The 21130-nt window shown below is 34.2% G+C and overlaps 2 protein-coding genes and 1 long non-coding RNA gene across 3 annotated transcripts; 2 read left to right on the top strand and 1 right to left on the bottom strand.

Annotated features, from left to right (window-relative positions):
• The first annotated feature begins 681 nt into the window (after window positions 1–681).
• Window positions 682–2716, top strand: LOC147399654 (uncharacterized). Its single transcript, XR_015179106.1, has 2 exons — window positions 682–1794; window positions 2198–2716. It is a non-coding gene; the product is annotated as an uncharacterized LOC147399654 (long non-coding RNA).
• Window positions 2717–4840: 2124 nt separating this feature from the next.
• On the top strand, window positions 4841–6888 carry LOC147399653 (subtilisin inhibitor CLSI-I-like). Its single transcript, XM_086445104.1, has 2 exons — window positions 4841–5659; window positions 6196–6888. The coding sequence occupies exons 1-2, from the start codon at window positions 5569–5571 to the stop codon at window positions 6411–6413; spliced, it is 309 nt and encodes a 102-aa protein (XP_086301230.1). The 5' UTR covers window positions 4841–5568; the 3' UTR covers window positions 6414–6888.
• A 2123-nt stretch (window positions 6889–9011) lies between these two features.
• Window positions 9012–11344, bottom strand: LOC147399652 (Concanavalin A-like lectin protein kinase family protein). The gene has a single exon (XM_086445100.1). It carries the CDS (start codon window positions 11155–11157, stop codon window positions 9112–9114), a length of 2046 nt encoding a protein of 681 aa, XP_086301226.1. The 5' UTR covers window positions 11158–11344; the 3' UTR covers window positions 9012–9111.
• Window positions 11345–21130: the final 9786 nt, after the last annotated feature.

The following is a 21130-nucleotide window of genomic DNA, read 5'->3' as shown; positions in this document are numbered from 1 at the left end:
GTAATTAGGTGAATTGCCAAATCGTGCACCTAATATGTCGAAATTCCAATTTTAGTATATTGTTCATTTTAATTCCCAAAACATGGACACAGTATACTGATCACTTTTTACGCGTCTATGAACTCGTAAGTTCGTCACTTTTAAACTTACGAGTTCGCAAATGCGAGAAAGTGAAGAGTGTACCAAGTGCATATTTTGGTAAATAAAATGAACAGTGTATTGAAATTGTAATTAGGATTGTGCATGTTTTTATTGGTGTGTTGTAAGTAAAAGTTGGTGTGTTCTCTCTAAATTTATTATTAGAATAAAATATCGTTGTCCAACAGTGACATCATTTCTAGCTGATCCCAACAATCTAAAAAGTCCAAGTAAATAGTGAAACTCAGTTTGTCCAATAAAGAACGAACACGAGTCCATCGATCTTATCGAATAATCATATTTCTTAACCACTAGTGAATTGTGATGAATAAAGTGTCAAATTTCTAAAACGCACTAAAAAAGTTGAAAAAATAATTCGAAAAAGCGTACCTAAAGTAAGTACGGAAAATGCTGGAATGACACAAGCGGAGACAAAAATAATGTGGTGGAGCGCATATAACCGTAGATGATTTTTATTAGTATCTGGCGGAAAAGAATCTACGGTAAGAGGTGCGACACCACATCATTTGGTCACCCTTGTGTCACCCCAGTACTCGGTTAAGACTTCCACGTGTACATTTCTACAGGATTCGAGATTCGGATTCAAAATATCTCGCAACTCTCTCTCGATTTCGTCTTTGGATCTTATATGACAAACCAAAAACCCTAATTTTACTTGAATTCGACAAAAATTCTTCAATGACTTCGTGTCTTTCCTCTGGATCTCTGCTTTCTAAAAACCCAAATGTCTTTTCTAAATTAAAGTCTATTTTTTATTCGAAAGCTTTCTTTCAAAGCTATTATTAATGATATCTGAAACTCGAATTTTAACTCAAATATCAATTTCTGATTCGAACGAAAATGGAGGAAGAAGTGCGATTACGAAGGCCATGTTGGAGGTGGAGATGAAGAAAGAGTACTAGAATGGGAGGTCGGGTTGCCAACTGCTCTTGATCTCACTCCCTTATCTCAGCTTTTGGTCCCACCCAAGCTTGCATCGGATTTTAGTATAACAGCTGTAATCGAAGCATGCTCGATGTGAATCTTGCATTGCAGAGCACAATTTCGAGCCTTCGTCGAAAGAAATCGGACTTCTCTTTGAATAATTTCAAATCTTTGCCTTCTTTCACAGAGGAAAGAAGTCGAGATCCGATAATTGTAGAAGGGGGAGAATATGATCTCGGGAATTCTACAGAGGATGGGTTGGAAAAACGTGAGGCTCAGGGATTGGAGATAGCCGAGGAGGCTGATTCGAATTTGGGGACGGTGAATTCGAATGATCGAACTTTGAAGCGCCCCCATTAGTGTGGACTCCGCAGCTTCATAAGCGGTTTGTGGATGTTGTAACTCATGTGGGTATTAATAATTCTGTACCAAAGTACATAATGTAGATGATGAACATGGAGGGCTTAACACGAGAGAATGTTGCGAGCCATCTCCAGAAGTATCGGTTGTATCTCAAAAGGATAGAAGGGTTTACGAATGATGGGCCATCATCATCTGATCAGCTCTTTGCTTCGACCCCTGTTCCACAGAGCGTACGACGAGTCAAGCGAGATTGGTCTGGTAATGTGTTTGGTTCGAGTGTACCGTATCGACATGTTACTCCTAATGATAAATGGAATTCTTAGACTTTAATTGACACTGTGGTGATTGGTGAGTCTCTCTATCTTTCTTGTTCTTCTGTTAATGTTATTAATATTATTAGTAGTAGTCTTTCTAACTTTCCTTCGTCATATTATAGTAATAGAGGCTTGTTAGTGAATTTGATCAATTAAACCTATACAATTACTCAAACTAAGAGTTTGTAGATGCAATTTTTAGCACTACCTCAAGATCTCCCTCAAAGTCTCCTTGCCTCGTTGTGGGGCCTGCAACTCCGACGATCAAGTTAGAACTAGTGTTGAACTATTAAAGAGTTCTTTAAGAAGACTTTTTCTAACTTTTGATTTGAATTATAACCTGGTATTTATAAGAGTCTTGATTGATAGATTTCTCGAGATACTCTTAATGATTCTACTCAGAGTGGATAACCTGCTTTCTGTCCTGACAACTGTAGGAGTTGTTACAACCGCCCTGACAGGTCTGCGGTGGTTACAACTGATTTGTTAGGCTCTGGGTTGTCACGCTTGTCTCATCAACGGTAATGCTGTCAACGCGGTCACGTCAACGTTAAGTGATCCGAATTAACTACATCCGTCTTACATGCCTCAGTAGTACTTCTAATATGCGGTGGGTCGGCACCTCTTCTACTAATAACCACGTGTTAATAGCTTCGAGAATCGCTATCCACAGAGTTCTCCACCAAAACTTGGATTTTGTACTTGTAGCTGAAGACATAGTTGTTTTCGATTCAATGGGTTCATAAGGAATTAGAATGCTATATTTTTTAATGGAGGTTCACAAGTGTGTGCAGTGCAGTACAGCCCCAAAGTGGAAGAGGCCTACTTGTAGTAGCTTGAAAATCAATGTTGATGTTATCTCAATCGTTAATCCTGGTCAAGACTTTAATGGTTGCTAATGGATAATATGGAAACATTTTAAAGGTATATTCCAATCTAATTGTGGTTAAAGACTATTTAATTGGGGGGGGGGGGGGGGGGTTGACGGCATCCTATGTGATATTTCATCCCATTTAATATCACCTTCAATCATTTTAAAGTTCATCTTTTTATGTATTAGAGCTCATCCATAGATCTCATTTAGTGTATCGTTTCTAGAGATTCTAGTTTCTCTTAAATAAACTGTTACATATAAAATAAAGGCTCTAAAAGATCGACAGGAAGACCAAAAAAGATGTTGATTGAAGTTTTTAGAAGATATAAACCACTTGAATCATAGAAGATGTTATTATTTGATAGAATTGAGCTTTGGCAGAGGCACACTAACGGATGAATAGAAATGGGACTCTAAAGAAAGCACAACTGTTTGGGGAGTCCATGGGCCCTGTATGACCTCATAAGATTGAGAAAAATGAATTCTTTACAGTACCGATGGTTTTATTAATTTTTATTTTTTATAGTATGAGCTCATATGACTTCATTTTTTTTTGTTATTGGAGTTTAAGATTGTTTCTGGCCTCGGGTCGTTCTAGAATGGCCAGACTCTAAAAGTCTGTTTGTTACAGATTCCAGTTTCTACTTCAGGATTTTGTGTCTAGGAGAAGCAAAAGTTTAGAGTTTAGGAAACTGCGTCCAAGAGAATCTTGTTTGCTATAGAAGTTAACGAAGAAGTTATAGAGAGACGTCGAATTGATTCTATTGTTTAATTGATTAGTTAAGAAGAATGAGGAGATACATTTTTCATCGGTGTTAGTTTCTCATAGTGGCACTAGCACGAAAGCAGCCCCAGTAAGGCTTCTAAAGAAACACAGTTTTAGACTTCTCTCAAAAGCCAGTGAAGTAGAAGCCGTTACTAACAAACATGCTTCTTCAACTTTTTCAGTTCAAAGCCAAAAAAAACTGTCGAAAAAAGCCATAACAAACAAGCCCTAAACAAACATCTGTTGTTTAATGCAGGCTAGCTAAAAGCGATTATTATCAATTTCATATCTTAATTCACATGTATGAGAAAAATTAGACTTATTGTATCTCTTTGCGTGGATCCTCAAGCTTTCATATATGAGGGACCCTGAAAACAACTAAAATTGTCGGATTATCTTCGGAGATGAGATGGTAAAAATATATATCCCACATAATGCCAAAGTGGTTAAGTTGATGCAGAACCCAATTGGAAATGCATGGTTCATCATTTATAACAATGGTCTTAGGTGTTCTGCTAGCCTACAATGAGAAGTGTTCCGTTGGGTATATAATCCTGCCGAAGAAATGAAATTTAGGTGATAGAGCTCCTCATCATTTGAAACAAGTCCCGAGTCAATGCATCATCACCCACCTAAGAAAAATCCACAAATAACGATTGACATGTTAACCAATTGAGCTTTACTATTACTATTGGTAATTTCATTTCTCTACCTAATTGAACACTTTTCCTGCTATTCCTTGTTGATCACAATCTGAAACATGGAACTCTGATTCATCCAATCTTTCTCAATCCATTTTATTGAATTTTTATCCCTTACACATATTTAGGTACATATTGAATTTCAATAATAGAAGATGTAGTTCTAGACATAATGGCACAGAGGATCAAGATTCATTAATCTATCCCACATCTGTAGAATATGGCTTCGAGGATGATGATGTCTTTCAAGGAACTATTAAAAAAGCATTGATGTCGAAAACCTATTTGACAGGCATGTGATCTAATCATAACTAGGGTGAAAGTCTATGTCTGAGATTTTTTTGGGCATTAACACTTTTGGAGTCTACTACTCTACTGGGAAAACCATTTTCTCAAAATTAGTATGAACTTTATTTATTTATAGCTGGGTATCTCTGTAAACAGCGGACTGGACTGGGCAGACCATGGTCTTGTCCAAGGACTAGTCTCGGGGAACGTTCAACACCCATGTATCACACACACCAGATAAGTGAGGGTACATCCTTACGGATGGCTCCTGAGGAATTAATGTTCATACTGACCTACCGGCATTAACCATTTATCGATCTGAATTCCGAAATTGCAATTGAGCCAACCCATGAGCGTTAAATTAAAAAAAAAAAAAAAAAAAAAATTTGATTTGGAGTTTATTTTCTGTCAGTTGAGAGAAGATTGTAACAGTCCTTGAGAAAAAAAATTGAAAACCCCATCGGGCGTTGATTATGAAAATAGATCATGAATTGCATATGTTTCCAAGAATGCAGAACTGAGTGTCCTGAGATTAGAAAATGGAGACATGAAAATGGGTTTTGGGTAAAATTAAATAATGATGGGGCTTGGATTAGGAGTTATGATAATGGATCCAAAAGCATGATGGCAATATACTTGGCAATCAAAGATGAATTATTCTGATGTTATTTTCCAAGTTGGGACAATATTTTGAAATTGGGGTACAATTCCATTATTTGGACAAATCATCGAAAGACATTTATCAGAATCTTTTTGACTTGTCTATTATTTGGAAAATGCAGGAATGACATAAACGGAGACACAAAGGTGACAAAAAAAATGATGGGGTGGTGCACACATAACCGTACATGATTTTTACTCGTATCTCACGGAAAAGAATCTATGGTAATGTGCATGACACCACATCATTTTCTCACCTTTGTTCCCCAGCACGACTCTTCTTATTTTACCTGGTATGAGACAAATTTTCAATTTTGTATGATGCATTTATTTTAACAATTAAAACAGCAAAAAATTATACTCTTGGACGCCAAATCTTGTTTGTATGTATAGAGTGTCTACTTGCACAAGGGAGAGCCGGCCAATGGTGGTGGTGTTGCCATGTGGCTTAATTGATAAGACCTAAAGGAACTCTTGATAGCTTGTATTGTATACAAAGCATAGACATACTCAAATGAAATGAAAACAATTGCACATTTGCACTTCTTCTTCCTACTTGTGTTGTTCCTTGTTATGGCTGAAGATAACCAGAAAACAGTCGACCAACAGAGTAAGTCCATTTTCTTTATTCTATAATCTCCTTTTATGTGCGTTGAGTTTAGTCCCACATCAGGACACTCATTGCCTTTTCTCTCTCCTTATAAGCTCCTCGTCACTCCATTCATTACCAATTGGTTTTGGGTTCAACTCCCACAATTATCATGGTATCAGAGTGGGTTTTTCTCTCCTCCACATGTTTTGGCCTAGTCCGGCCCACACATGTGGGGGCGTGTTGAGTTTAGTCCCACATCGGACACTCGTTGCCTTGTTTCTCTTCTTATAAGCCCCTGAGCCACTCTCCTCATTCATTATCAATTGATTTTGAGTTGGACCCCAAATTTATCAATGTGTTTATATGGGTTGATTTTTGAATAAGAGATCTCCCTTGATTTTTTAGGATAAGGCCTTGATGATGATCTCCTAATAAGATCAATATGAGGGAGGTGGATCTAGGATCTATAGATTTAATTGTTGACCATATTCTTGTTATTTAATAGTCCTGAATGAATTATTTTTGAAGTGGGGTTGGTTGTTGGTTGGTCACAGATGAAAGTGAATCATCATCAGGTCCAAAGATAAAGTGGGCAGAAGTGGTGGGCTTGACCGTAGAACAAGCACAAAATAAAATAAAGGAAGATATGCCGATGGTTCAATTCCAAGTGGTTCCACCTGATCACTTTGTCACCATGGATTACCAACCTCGTCGTGTCCGATTATATTTGGATTCCTCCCACAAGGTTGCAAGGCCTCCCACAATCGGTTAACTTCAACTTGTCTCAGATCTATCTATCTATCTATCGATTGATGTGTGTGTATGGTTTAAAACTCGTTTTGATGTCTGGTCTCGTCCATGAACAAGACCTAGTTGTCTCGAATAAGTTTTTCGATACGTTTGAGTCGTCTTGTTCAACAATGAGAAAAATAAACTGTGATTTTAAATTTTGTCCAATACGTTTGACTTGTCTATCTGTCTCATTGGTGGACGATAGGAGACATATGGAGCGAGTCATCTTGGTCTCAAATGATATTTAAAACCATGTGAGTGTGTGTGTGTGTGCGCCCTTGTTTTTTTCAAGGTCTGAATGAGAATGTAAACAAAGACTGCAGAGAAAGTTGAAAGTCATAATCATTATTATAAATGATGCTTTATTTTTATGGGTTAGTGCCCTCCCGCTACTTTCACTTCTTTTCAAAGAGTTTAATGGTGAAGATGGACGGAAAGGGATAATTTTGAGGTTGGTCACTGGTGGTGCAGCATGCTGCATCAGTGTATACATGACCCATCACATTGTTAATCCTAGCCGTCCCCATGCGTGAAAATGTTTTAATTAGCAATTGTTCAAAATCAAGTCTAATAAAAATATATCATTTTTTAAAACCGTCGATTTGTGCAAATATCTTAAGAATGCAAGTTGTATCTGCTTTTCATGCTGCGTTGCATTATCGTTCGTGCACACTGATTAGTCCACCCTTTGGTGCACCTATACAAAAAAATCGGCCAACTTAGTGATTTCTAGCCAATAAAAATCATCATGGTTCATAACGGCTGGGCCGAATCCAATGGCGAGAATCACCAAACAGGCTTGACTGTTGGATTGGTATTTGAGTCTTCATGGGTGATTGAGTAACGTAGGTACAATTGTTGAAATTGGTGGAAATGTTAGATCACTAAGCACGATATAGCGAATACTCCATGAGACTCCAACGTTAGCTCTGCAACATTGTGATTTCAGGTCATTTGGGAAAAAAAAGAAAAGGCTAGAGCCTAATCATTATTTAAGTTTGAAAACCCATTGTTTAATGAATAAATAAAATACAAAACTAACATTGGTGTGCAAATGTTATAACAATCATTATGAATCTAACCAACCTACATTTGTTCCATGCTATTCTTCAAAATATCTTGAATAGGTCCCTGGCATTATTGTTATTACTTCCATTATATCCTCACATTGAACATTATTTTAAACTTCTAACCATGTTGAGAATAAAATCATAAACACTAATAAATCTAATTATCGAAATAATTATGAAAATTAGACTGTGTTTGTTTCCCTTGCCATGATGCCTAATTCTTGGTGTAAGATACATTATCCAAACATTTGGTGTTTGTTTCTCACGTGATAAATATTTAATTAATTTAGCGCATCCCACTCACTTAGAGCATAGGCAAGAAAATCTGAAAAGTGAAATCCCACCAAAAGGCTGAGATTCCTCAGTCCCACGTCTCTCCTTTTCTCATTTAGTCGAGAAAACATTTTCCTTATTAACTTAGTAAGATATGAAATCTTACAAAGGGTCGTTGGGTCCACCTTTGCTTGTCACATTGGAAATCCAGCATCATAGCCTAGTAGATTTTATGGAAAAATTCAGATTCAAAATAATAATAATAATAAAAATCTGCTTTGAGTACCAATGGTGTTGAAAAATATAAGGCTACTGAACTCACAAATTTTAAAACAAAATTCAACTGTGAAAAATATATATATTTTTAATTTTTTTTTTTAACTTCTTAAAATTTCTTCCTCTACATCCTAGTGGCATCTGATCATGTTTTTGGATGCCACGATATGAGCTCATGATCCTTAGGAAGATTTAAAATCTTACCAAGTGAAAAGATTATTCTTACTTTACGTCCTCCAAATTTAAAATATCTAATGTATTAAATTTCTTTAACAACATATTTCTTCTATTCAACAAAAATTGAATATGAAGAATTAAGATATAAATCAATTTTTAAGGATAATAATTATTTTTAAAATTATAAAAAATATTTATTATGACAATGTAATATAAAATTGAAAAATTATGACAATGATATATTTATTATTTTTAAGTAATATTTAAGATTTTGTATTATGATTGCATTTTGTAATACATATTGAAAAGAATTGTGATAAAACAACACATTGAAAAGAATTGTAATAAAACAACATGCTAAAGGGTACGTGGTCTACACCGAGTGATGTGGCAAGAGTACAAATCCATAGATCTTTTTCTTCATTATACACAAGGAAAAATATTTACAACATGTCCTTGCCATGTATAAATTGCATGTTTTAATGCGTCATTTTATCATTAATCTATTGAAAAACTTATAGACTAATCCTAATTTAGGATAAATGTCACATAAATAGTGTGGAAGTTAATCTAACTAAGGGTTTCCATTACAAGATCAAGAAAAATCCAATTCAAGATATGTAAAACAATTTTTATTGAGGTCAAACAGACCCTTAGGGATTGCTGATCCATAGAAGGCATTGAAAGGGCTCGTAACTTTTTCTATCCATCATCCTTCTTTCCTGCCAAAGATTGGTTTTTTTTTTTTTTTTTTCTTCAGGAAATTCAAGAACACTAAAATGTGCTAAAAACAACTTCGATTAGTTCATTTACAATTAGATAAAATTAAAAAAAATAATAATAAAAATCAAGAGGCTTCTTTCATCAGCCATGGATCGATTACTACGATCCGCTCCACTGAAGAAGAGAAAGAGATGAAGCAGAGGGAGCTTCAACATCAGCATCTCCAACTACTGGAAACGAAAGCGAAGACACCTTCTCAAAAGACGAAGACGGATACGAATGAACAAAATCATCGAATCCTTCTTCACTCTTCCCTCGTTCATACTCCCCTGGTGCACTCAACACTTCGGGAATCTTCGTCTCCCCTTCCAAATAACTCACCACCTGCCTCATACTAGGACGCGCCCTTGGTGCACAATTCGAACACATCAACCCCAATTTTAACACCAACACCACCTCCCCCTCATCATACTCACCTTCCAACCTTGTGTCCACCACATCAAAGACCCTCCCGTCCATCCATTTCTCCCATACCCAATCCACCAATATCAACTCTTCAGGCAATGCTTTAGCATCTATGGGTCTCCTCCCACATACTACTTCAAGCAACATTGCACCAAAAGCAAACACATCAGAGCTCGTCGTGGCCTTCCCTGTCCGTGTCAACTCCGGCGCAAGATAGCCCAGAGTACCCACTACTCTAGTCGTGTTTGGGTTTGATCCGTGTTCGTATAATCTAGCGAGCCCAAAATCGCCTACTCGACCATTTAATTCACCATCTAACAACACGTTACTTGCTTTAATGTCTCTGTGAATTACGATTTGTTCCCATTCTTCGTGTAAGTATAGTAGTCCTGAAGCAACGCCTTTGATGATCTTGAACCTTTGTTCCCAACTGAGAATCAATTTGGGTTCATCGAATAGGAACTTATCTAAGCTTCCATTAGGCATGAAATCATATACGAGGAGGAGATCACCTCGTCTACGACACCATCCCTGTAATTGAACCAGATTTCTATGACGAAGACGCCCAATTGTGGCAATCTCAGACACGAATTCTCTCAACCCCTGTTTCGATTCATGGGAGACTCGCTTAACCGCAACTTGGGTCTTTGATTTCGGTAGCGTTCCTCTATAAACTCGACCGAATCCTCCAAACCCAAGTAGCTCTTTATCTCTAAAACCCTTTGTTGCGAGCTTGAGTTCTTGGTAGGAATATCGATGTGGGCCGAGATTGAGCTCCCACTCTTCGATTACATCTGCGTTCTTGATCTTCCTGACAAGGTAGATAGCCAAGGAGATCACAGTTAGCAAGACAACTGCGGCTGAAACAGAGACTCCAATCGTCAAGGCGACCTTTTTCTTCTTGGGTCCTGGAAGCGAAGGGAGGGAAGACATGTCGAGGGTTCGTTCGACTCCATTCATCTTGAAACTCCATCCAAAGATATAATGGGAGCTCGCGAGCACACCCGTCGATGAAGTGAAACCAACAAACATGTTGTTTAGGAGGATTGGCGAGAGATCTACACGAAAAGATATAATTGGCAATCTAGGTTTTGAAGATGAAGGAGAAATAGTCACATTAAAGAGATTTCTCAATGAGTCGTACTCGATCCAGACCTGAATCATCTTCCCACTTTTGAGATTAAGGTCTTGTTTAGTCTGATTGTTGTCGGTAACATACGTGGCGGAAGCAGAGGCGTTGGATTTCATGTCGTCGATGTCGATCCCAACATGGTTATCGTTGATGTCTTCAAATTCGAAGTCTTGAACTGTGTCGAATTCAACAGCGAAGATATGGTTGGAGACGTTTCCATTATCGCTTGAGTTTAGTAATCCAAGATACTGACTTGGAAGAGCGGTTTTGAGTTCTTTTGTTGGAGAGAGAGTGAAAGCGAAGCCATGGCCACCGAGTTTTGGGTACTCGGGAACAATCGCGAAGACGAAAGAAGTAGAGAAAGAGAAAGCTGAACCATCTGTAGAGTTCTTGAACTTGAGTGGAGATGGGTAGAAAGCTCGACCAATTAATCTTCTTGTATCGTTCGTTAATCGAACAATCCCTCTTTTATTGATCTCTGCAATTCCATTTAAGCTTATGTTGGATCCACTGAAACCATTATAGAAAAACTCATCAAATTGAGAGAAAATGAGAAATGGGTTTGAGAGAAAAACGAAAACCCAGAAAAATTCAAGCGATTTCGCCATTAAACAGACGAGATTCAACCGAGGAAGGAAAATCAGATTTGAGGGTTTGGTGAGGTTATGAGCACAATCGAAGAAAAAATGTAAAATAGGAGAATGGTGTGTTATAAGTGAAAGTTGGTGTTCACAAATTTTTAACTGAAACCATGGATTCGACTCTGTTCTTCTTAAGTTCACATTCTTCTTCGACTTGTGTATTTATTGTGCCTTAATAGACCTCTAAAATGAAGTAAGAGAATATTAAAATGACACGTGCCTTTGTTCTCAAAAGTCATTACTTATCACGTGATGTGGGACCAACTTAGGCAAGATCACAATATCGGTGGACCTGTTTGATTCGTTAATCACGCGTTGGTTCAGCTAAGTTTGTCGGCGGATTGGTACACTCCACCTTTTATTGCAATCCATGTGTCTTTAGAATGCACGGTTGGACCAAATTTGTTCAACTGAGATGTACAGCGGACGAATCTTCATGAGTGTTGCGGGCCCAGATATATCTAGTGGAGCAGCTAAAAATCGTACTTCCACTGTCGAGTGTTCGAGTAGGTATTAGGTAAGCGGCTTTCGTGCTTTTTATCTTTTTCGATAGCTTGTTTGACAGATATTAGTAAGGGAAAGTTAATAGACCCTTCAATAGGGGCGTATTTTTAAATACACTTTTAATTTTGGGGGTGGGATCTTAATTCTTAATAATCCAGCTAAGTAAAGTAGGTTCTTAAGTAAGTCTAGCCTTACTAACTTACTATGATTTCAAATCTTACTAAGGGTCATTGAGTCCTTTTTGTCGCATCCAAAAACTTGATTCGATGCCACAGGGATGTAGAGGACAAAATTTTATGAACTTAAAACAAAAACAAACTAAATAGATTATTTGTTACTATTAAATTTTGGAGTTCGTGAAAGTTCACTAGTCCTCTATTTACAAAAATCTTGGATCAAGCATAAACAAATTATTTTTGAATTATCATTTTTGGATCTTAGTTTGTCCATGAAATCTAGAGGGTTGTGGTCATAGTTAAAAAGTTCGAGTATTTGATAAGTAAAAACTTTGGAAAAAATCATAGAAAATGGGTTAAAAACGAGAAAGAAACAATGAAACATGAAAGATAAAAAATATATTAAAATGATGAAAAATGTATATATTTAATAATACATAAGTCATTTCTTTTAATTTACTCTTTGTTTCCAATATAACATATTCTGGAACATACATAAACATGTTATGATGCAAAAAAAAAAAAAAAAAAATTCACTCATCAACATCTCTTTTTTTCAAAATAATATACTATTAAAAAAAAATGAAAAACCTTCATCAAGATATTATCATCAAATTCCATATTTATACAATTATGAATCACACAATTCTATTATGTATCAATTCCATATTAAGAAAGAAAGTATTTAATTTATTTTTATTTTTGAAAAAAACTTAACTTTTTCAAGAAAAAGTGATTTATGTTTTGAAAAAGTCAGCATATATATATTTTTATATTATTTTAATCGTCATTGGTAGAAAATGTGTTTTAAACATGAAAGAACATCTTTTTCTCCAAAAGAAAAATAAAAAAGAGTTTTGTTGGAGTATCATTAAAATGTACATCGATTGTCACATTGCTGATATGCGGATATGCACATAACCATAGATGCTTTTCACTCATATCTCAATGAAAAACATCCATAATTTTGTATAGACATGCACGTCAGAGGTGTGAGAATCGATGTACATTTTAATGTTACTTTAACATTTTCCTTTAAAAAAAAAAATACTATTTTTTCTTATTATGATTACAGTGTTGGACTGTCGATTTGGACTCAACCACCTGTAGAAAAATTAAAAATCTTATTAAATTAATAAAGAAAGTGTTTCTCTAAAATCTTTCTTCTTTATTGCCTCTAAAAATGACAAACCCATCAATCATTCAAATTGTCCATCCTAGACAATTTGAATCCTTAATATTATTCATGTTCAAATGTAAAGATCACTGATTTATAATTTTTGATCTCGATGGTTGTAAAAGATTGATCTTGACAAATGATCTCAATAATTTGAATCATTGACCTCACCGATCGAACAGGAAAGGGGCAGGGGCATTAAGGAAAAAAGTTAACTAAAATTATGGGGGATTAAAAAAAAATCCATCCTCAAGGGTGCATTAAATAATTTTTCCTATTAATAAGTTAGTGTGCTTTTATCACATTTCTGTTTTGGAAGTCCCATGTGAAAACTTAGAAGAAAAATAATTGGAAAAATATGTTTTTAATAATGAGAATATCTATTGTTTGAAATTTAATAAAATACAAGTATAGGTAAACGTAATATATACTAACTTGCTAATCATGGATGCAATATTTCTACTTTCATAATGATAAGAAAACATTATTATTGACTTGGAGAAATCAAACAACAAAGTAGTAAGAAATCTAAAACGAAGTTTCATCACAAAAAATGTACCACAACCAATTAAAGGGACGAGAAAAGAAGAAAAAGAAAATGAATAATAATTTTCTGATGTACACCCCATGATGTGGCATGGGCTAGAATCATAGATCTTTTTACTGATGATACACAACTACACATATTTTTGGGGATGTACAGTTATGTATCCAGAGGAAAAGATCTATGACTCTATCATGCCACGTCAACGAGTGTATGTCAGAGGGGGTGTTAGAAAATCACGAGTCAAAGAAAATGTGTACATAAACTAGTACACAAACTACATACCTTCCCTAGTTGCAATAAAAATAATAATAATAACAACAAATGCATATTTCCATGATCCATCTCCATTTTTGCCATTATCATTCCTTCAGACTCATGTCTATAAAAATAGAAGTAATCATTAAAAAAATAATTAGAGAAAAAAAGAAATAGAGATATAAAAAAATAACATCATTTTGGTGAATCTTAATCCCTCTCATTAGGAAATATGCATCAAGACATAATTTAAAATGACAAATGTATTTTGCATCACTCCATATTTTATAAAATTTGAAATAATATAGTACAAAAAATTTATACAAAATTTTAGTATAAAAAAAAAAATCGATAATTTAAAAAATTCTTAAATAATTGTTAACGTTGAGATATCTTCTATGTTTCATAATTTAAATTGACATATTAATAATAGTATAGTCAAATGTGTCAAAACGTGTTAAGTAGGTTGATGTTCCAATCCTAGACCCAACCCATTTAATGGTCATGTTAGACGGATCAACACGATTATGAGTTAAATCCAATTCGATTTGACTCAAATTCACTAATTTCTTGTCGTTTCTGAGTCAGGTTCACATGTTCTTTCACTTAGGTCACTAAAAACAAAAAGGAAAAAAGAAAAAGAATCGGAAACCAGCAATATAAGCCACTTAAATCAGCTTTGACTCGGTCTATGTCGTTTTAGTCCACTAGGTCTGGCCACTGGGTTAATATCATTCGCGTGATCAAGTTGGTCTTAATAAAGTCAGCTCTTTTTGACCCATTAGAAGAAGGATTTGGAGCAAAAAGTCTAGTCTAAAAGTAGAGAGGAGACGACTGGGGTCATCTCTTTCTCTTGATTTATAAGTTATAACTCTCCATCCATATCTCTTTATACCATTTACAGATCTTCAACATATCTACATACAATGTACATGTATAATTTTATGATCTAGAAGTTTCTCTGCCCCTTTTACCTCAAAAGTCCCTATCAACTTTATTTTTTCTTCATTCTTATCATAGTTGAGCTTGAGGTTATTTGGGTCTTACTATTTTATGAGTCAAAAATAAGAATTTGATAGGGTAAAATTATAATTTTTTTTCCTTTCTATATGGTCTTAATTTTTTATTTTTTTTATTCTCTTAAATTTCAATCCTAATATAAGTTAAAATGAAAAATAAAATAATTTTATGTAAGTCAAAAGAATATAAGGATCGATCAATGATTATGTTGGTTGGTGCAAGGTACACAAATATATATTGATTATTTTGTTTATGATCGATTTGATTATCAAGTGATTTCAAAATCTGTTAAATGTTAATTAATTACATTGCTGACTCCATTTACTAATTGGTGTTCAAAAATTTCTTTGGAAGTGATATATATCTACATACTCTTCGGTGACGCATTTGATTGGTAAATGGGTATAATGGACTAATAATTTTTATTAAACATTCTTACTTCGCATGGCAAGAACCCGGGGGGGAGGGGGGTTCAATGGTAATTTTGAATCCAATAAGAGATGAAAGTACGTAGGTTGTGTGTTTGATATCCAGTATGGGCAATATTTCCTTGGGGCCACCTTCGAAGGTGTTCCCTCACTTACCTAGTGCGTGTGATGTGCAGGTGTTGCACGTGCTAGGGGGAGGGTCCCATATGAGTTGGTTCCGGCTCTGACTCATCTGATCCCCCTAATTGGATGTAAGTTCGGACATTCCTGTTGTTATCAATTTTTTATTTATTTTTGCATGGCAAGACCTTCACACATGAAAAAAAATCATGAATATATATTATTTTATTGTATTAAAGTGGAAAATCAAATCCTTTGAATTACTTAAATTTGTAAATTGTTAAACCACTTAATTACAATCAACTATATCTATCTATGCGTCTTTCTAAAATATAATTTATTTAAAGTGTAATAATTGAATGTAAGTTGATTTTTCAAAATATAGAACCATCAAGCTGTTCTCACCAAAATCAAATAAAATATAGATTATTATTTATATTTTTATGATGTTCTTAGAAATTTGTCTTCTATATTACTAACATGATCAATGTATAATTTCTCAACTAAATATGGCAAAAATGAATCTTTCTTATTATCACTAATAATTTTTTAATGGGTGGCAGTTGGAGACCCTAAAGAAAAATAAAAAAAGAGTCAGGGTTGGAGTAACATTAAATTGTACATTGATTCACACATTGTTGATATGGAGGTGCACACATAACCATAGATGTTTTTCACTTATATCTCGATGAAAACATCCATGATTTCGTACATACATCCATGTCAACGATGTGAGAATCGATGTACATTTTGATTTTACTTCAGCGTTTTCCAAAAAAAAAAATGCTATTTTTTCTTACTATGGTTATGGTGTTGGATTGTCAATTTGGGCTCAACCAGTAAGATTTAAAATCTTATTAAATTAGTAAAGAAACTTAAATCTTTCTTCTCTAACGCCTCTAGAAATGTTGAACCCATCAATCATTCAAATTGAACATCCTAGACAATTTGAATCATTGAGATTATTCATGTTCAAATGTCAAGATCACTGATTTATAATTTTTGATCTCGATGGTTGTAAAAGGCTGATCTTGACAAATAATCTCAACAATTAGAATCATCGACCTCACCTATTGAACAGGACGGGCATTAAGAAAAAAAAGTTAACTAAAATTATGGGGTGATTCACAAAAATCCATCCTCCAAGGTGCATTAAATAATTTTTCCTATTAATAAATCAGTGTGCTTTTGTCACATTTCTTTTTTGGAAGTCCCATGTGAAAACTTAGAAGAAAAATAATTGGAAAAATATGTTTTTAATAATGAGAGCATCTATTGTTTTAAAATTTGATAAATTATAAGTATAGGTAAAAGTAATATATACCAACTAGCTAACCATCGATAAAATATTTCTACTTTCATAATGATAAGAAAACATGATTTTTTTATGGTTTTTATTGACTTGAGAAATCAGACAACAATGTAGTAAGAAATCTAATTTGGAAAAGAAGTGAGTTCTAAATGAATAAATTGATATAATAAGGACATTTCCGTAGTGATTGTGATTAGTGTGAGTATAAAACAAAGTTTTATCACAAAAAATGTACCACAACCAATTAAAGGGATGAGAAAAGAAGAAAAATAAAATGAATAATAATTTTCTAATGTTCCCCTTTGACGTATGCCCCCTGACGTGATATGGGCTAGAACCATAAATCTTTTTCCTCATGATACACAACTACACATATTTATGGGGATGTGCAATAGTGTATCCCGAGGAAACGATCTATGATTCTAGATCATGCCATGTCAGGGAGCATATGTCAGAAGGGATGTTAGGAAAGCACGAGTCAAGAAAAATGTGTCCATAAACTAGTACACAAACTACATACCTTCTCTACCTATGAAAAAAAAAAAATATATATAATAATAATAATAATAAAAGCATATTTCCATAATATATCTCCATCCTTTCCATTATCACTCCTCCAAGCTCATGTCTATAAAAAATAATTTGAAATGACAAATAGAGATATAAAAAATAACATCATTTTGGTGAATATACCTCTCATTAGGAAATATGCATCAAGACATAATTTAAAATGACAAATGTATTTTGCATCACTCTCTATATTCTATAAAATTTGAAATAATATAGTAAAAAAGTCTACTAAATTTTAGTGAAAAAGAAAGATAATTTAAAAAATTCTTAAATAATTATTGATGTTGAGATATCTCCTATGTTTCATAATTTGAATTGACATGTTAATGACAACAAAATCAACTGTGTCAAAATGTATTAAGCAGGTGGACATCTATATCTTATCCTAGACCCAACCCATTTAATAGTCATGTTAGACGGATCAACACGATTATAGACTAAATTCAATTAGACTTGACCCAAATTCACTAATTTCTTATCGTTTTCGAGTCAGGTTCACCGGTTTATTTTTAACCCAAGTCAATAAAAAAATGGAAAAAAGAAAAAGAATCCGAAATCAGTAATATAAGCCACTTAAATTAGCTTGGACTCAGTCTAGGTCGTTTTAGTCAACTAGGTCTTGCCACTAGGCTAATGTCATTCGAATGATCAAGTGATCTTAATAAATTCAGCTCTTTTTGACCCATTAGAAAAAGGATTTGGAGTCTAGTCTAGAAGTGGAGAGGAGACGACTGGGGTCGTCTCTTTGTGTTGATTTATAAGTTATAACTCTCCATCCATATCTCTTTACACCATTTACATATCTTCAACATATGTACATACAATGTACATGTATAATTTTGTGATCTAGAAGTTTCTATGCCCCTTTTACCTCAGAAGTCCCTATCAACTTTATTTTTTTCTTCCCCTTTTACCTCAAAAGTCCCTATCAACTTTATTTTTTTCTTCATTCTTATCATAGTTGAGCTTGAGGTTATTTGGGTCTCACTATTTTATGAGTCAAAAATAAGAATTTGTTGGGTAAAATTATAATTTTTTTCTTTTTCTTTCTATACGATCCACATGATTGGGTTTCTAATTTTTGTTTTTTTTGTTTGTTTTGTTTTTTATTTTCTTAAATTTCAATCCTAATATAAGTTAAAATGAAAAATAAAAGAATTTTATGTAAGTCAAAAGAATATCAAGATCGATCAATGATTATGTTCGTTGGTGCAAGGTACACAAATATAGATTGATTATTCTGTTTATGTTCGATTTGATTATCAAGTGATTTCAAAATCTGTTAAATGTTAATTAATTACATTGCAGACTCCATTTATTAATTGGTGTTCAAAAAATTCTTTGTCAGTGATATATATCTCCATACTCTTCGATGATGCATTTGATTACTAAATGGGAACAATGGACTAATAATTTTTACTAAACATTCTTATTTTGCATGGCAAGAACCCTGAGAGGGGGTGGGCGGCTCAATGGTAATTTTGAATCCAATAAGAGATGAGAGTCTGTAGGTTGTTCGATATCCAATACGAGCAATATTTCCTTGGGGCCACCCTCGAGGGCGTTCCCTCAGTTACCTGGTGCATGTGATGTGCAGGAGTTGCACGTGCTTGGGGGAGGGTCCCATATGCCTTGGTTCCGACTCTGGCTCATCCGGTCCCCGTAGTTGGACGTAAGTCCGGACATTCCTGTTGTTATCAATTTTTTTTGTTTTTTTTGCATGGCAAGATCTTCACACATGAAAAAAAATCATGAATATATATTATTTTATTGTATTAAAGAGGAAAACTAAATCTTCTAAATTACTTAAATTTGTAAATTGTTAAGATACTTAATTACAATCAACTATATCTATCTATATGTCTTTCTAAAATATAATTTATTTAAAATGTAATAATTGAATGTAAGTTGGTTTTTCAAAATATGGTACCATCAACTGTTCTCACCAAAATCAACTAAAATATAGATTATTATTTATATTTTTATAATGTTCTTAAAAATTTGTCTTCTATATTACTAACATGATCAATGTATAATGTCTCGACTAAATATAGTAAAAATGAATCTTTCTTATTATCACTAGGCATTTTTTTAATGGGAGTCAAACATATTTTCAATTTATGGGTTAGAAGTTTCGTAATGAGCTGATTTTTTGCAATGAGGAGATCATCATCACCAAAATCAGCTCATTCCGAAACTTTTAACCTCATCAAAAGTGATTTACAAAAATTGGATGATCCACGATTCTTCAATTTGTAAGTTAGGATTAGAAATTTCGGAATGAACTGATTTTTTGTGAGCATGATCTCTTCACCATAGAGATCATCCTCACAAAAAATCAACCAATTTCTCAAAGTACGGGATCTTATTAAAAGTAGGGCTGGCAATGGTCATAAATATAACTGATGTTTGAACTAGTTGGACTCGATCTAATCTGAACATGAAAAATTAGATTTTTGGATTGGATTCGAATTGAAATTTTAGATCCAAAATAAATTTAGATTGAAATCAGATGTACTTCAATCAGCTTCGAAAAAAATTCGATCCAAACATATTTTAATTATTCTTAATTTCATATAAATACATATAGATAAAATATTTTAGTTATATATATATATATAGGGAAATGTTCAGCAACAAACATTTTGCAAAACATTTTTCAAAACATGGGTTAGAGGTTTTGGAATGGGCTGATTTTTGGTGAGGATGATCTCTATGGTGAGGATATCATCATCACCAAAAATCAGCCCATTCTAAAACTTCTAACCCCATCAAAAATGATTTACAAAAAATGGATGGTCCACGATTTTTCAACTTGTAAACTATGGCTAGAAGTTTTGGAATTGGCTGATTTTTGGCGAGGATGATCTCCTCACCGTAGAGATCATCCTCACCAAAAATCAGCCCATTCAAAACCTCTAACCCATGCTTTGAAAAATGTTTGTCAAAATGTTTGTTGCTGAACGCTATCCTATATATATATATATATATATATATATATATATATTATATATATATATATATATGGGAAATGTTCAGCACCCTAAGTTTTACCACACACTTTAACAAACGTTTTTTGTCCTACATGGGTTAGAAGTTTTGGAATGAGCTGATTTTTGGTGAGGATGATCTCTATGATTAGAAGATCATCCTCCCCAAAAATCAGCCCATTCCGAAATGTTTAGCCCCATGTTTACACGTTGAAAAATCGTGGACCGTCCATTTTTTGTAAATCAATTTTGATGGGGTTAGAAGTTTTGGAATGAGCTGATTTTTGTTGAGGATGATCTCCTCACCATAGAGATCATCCTCACCAAAAATCAGCTCATTCCGAAACTTCTAACCCATGTAAGACAAAACGCGTTTGTTAAAGTGTGTGGTAAAACTAAGGGTGGCGAACGGGACCCATATATATATATATATTATGGGAAATGTTCAGCACCCTAAGTTTTACCACACATTTTAACAAACGTTTTTTGTCCTACATGGGTTAGAAGTTTTGGAATGAGCTGATTTTTGGTGAGGATGATCTCTATGATTAGAAGATCATCCTCCCCAAAAATCAGCCCATTCCGAAATATTTAGCCCCATGTTTACACGTTGAAAAATCGTGGACCGTCCATTTTTTGTAAATCAATTTTGATGGGGTTAGAAGTTTTGGAATGAGCTGATTTTTGGTGAAGATGATCTCCTCACCATAGAGATCATTCTCACCAAAAATCAGCTCATTCCGAAACTTCTAACCCATGTAAGACAAAACGCGTTTGTTAAAGTGTGTGGTAAAACTTAGGGTGCCGAACGGGACCCTATATATATATATATATATATATA

The sequence above is a fragment of the Akebia trifoliata genome, chromosome 6 (genome assembly GCF_017979445.1).
Source record: "Akebia trifoliata isolate Shusen 1 chromosome 6, ASM1797944v1, whole genome shotgun sequence".
NCBI lineage: Eukaryota > Viridiplantae > Streptophyta > Magnoliopsida > Ranunculales > Lardizabalaceae > Akebia > Akebia trifoliata.
This window is presented reverse-complemented; position numbering and strand designations above follow the sequence as displayed.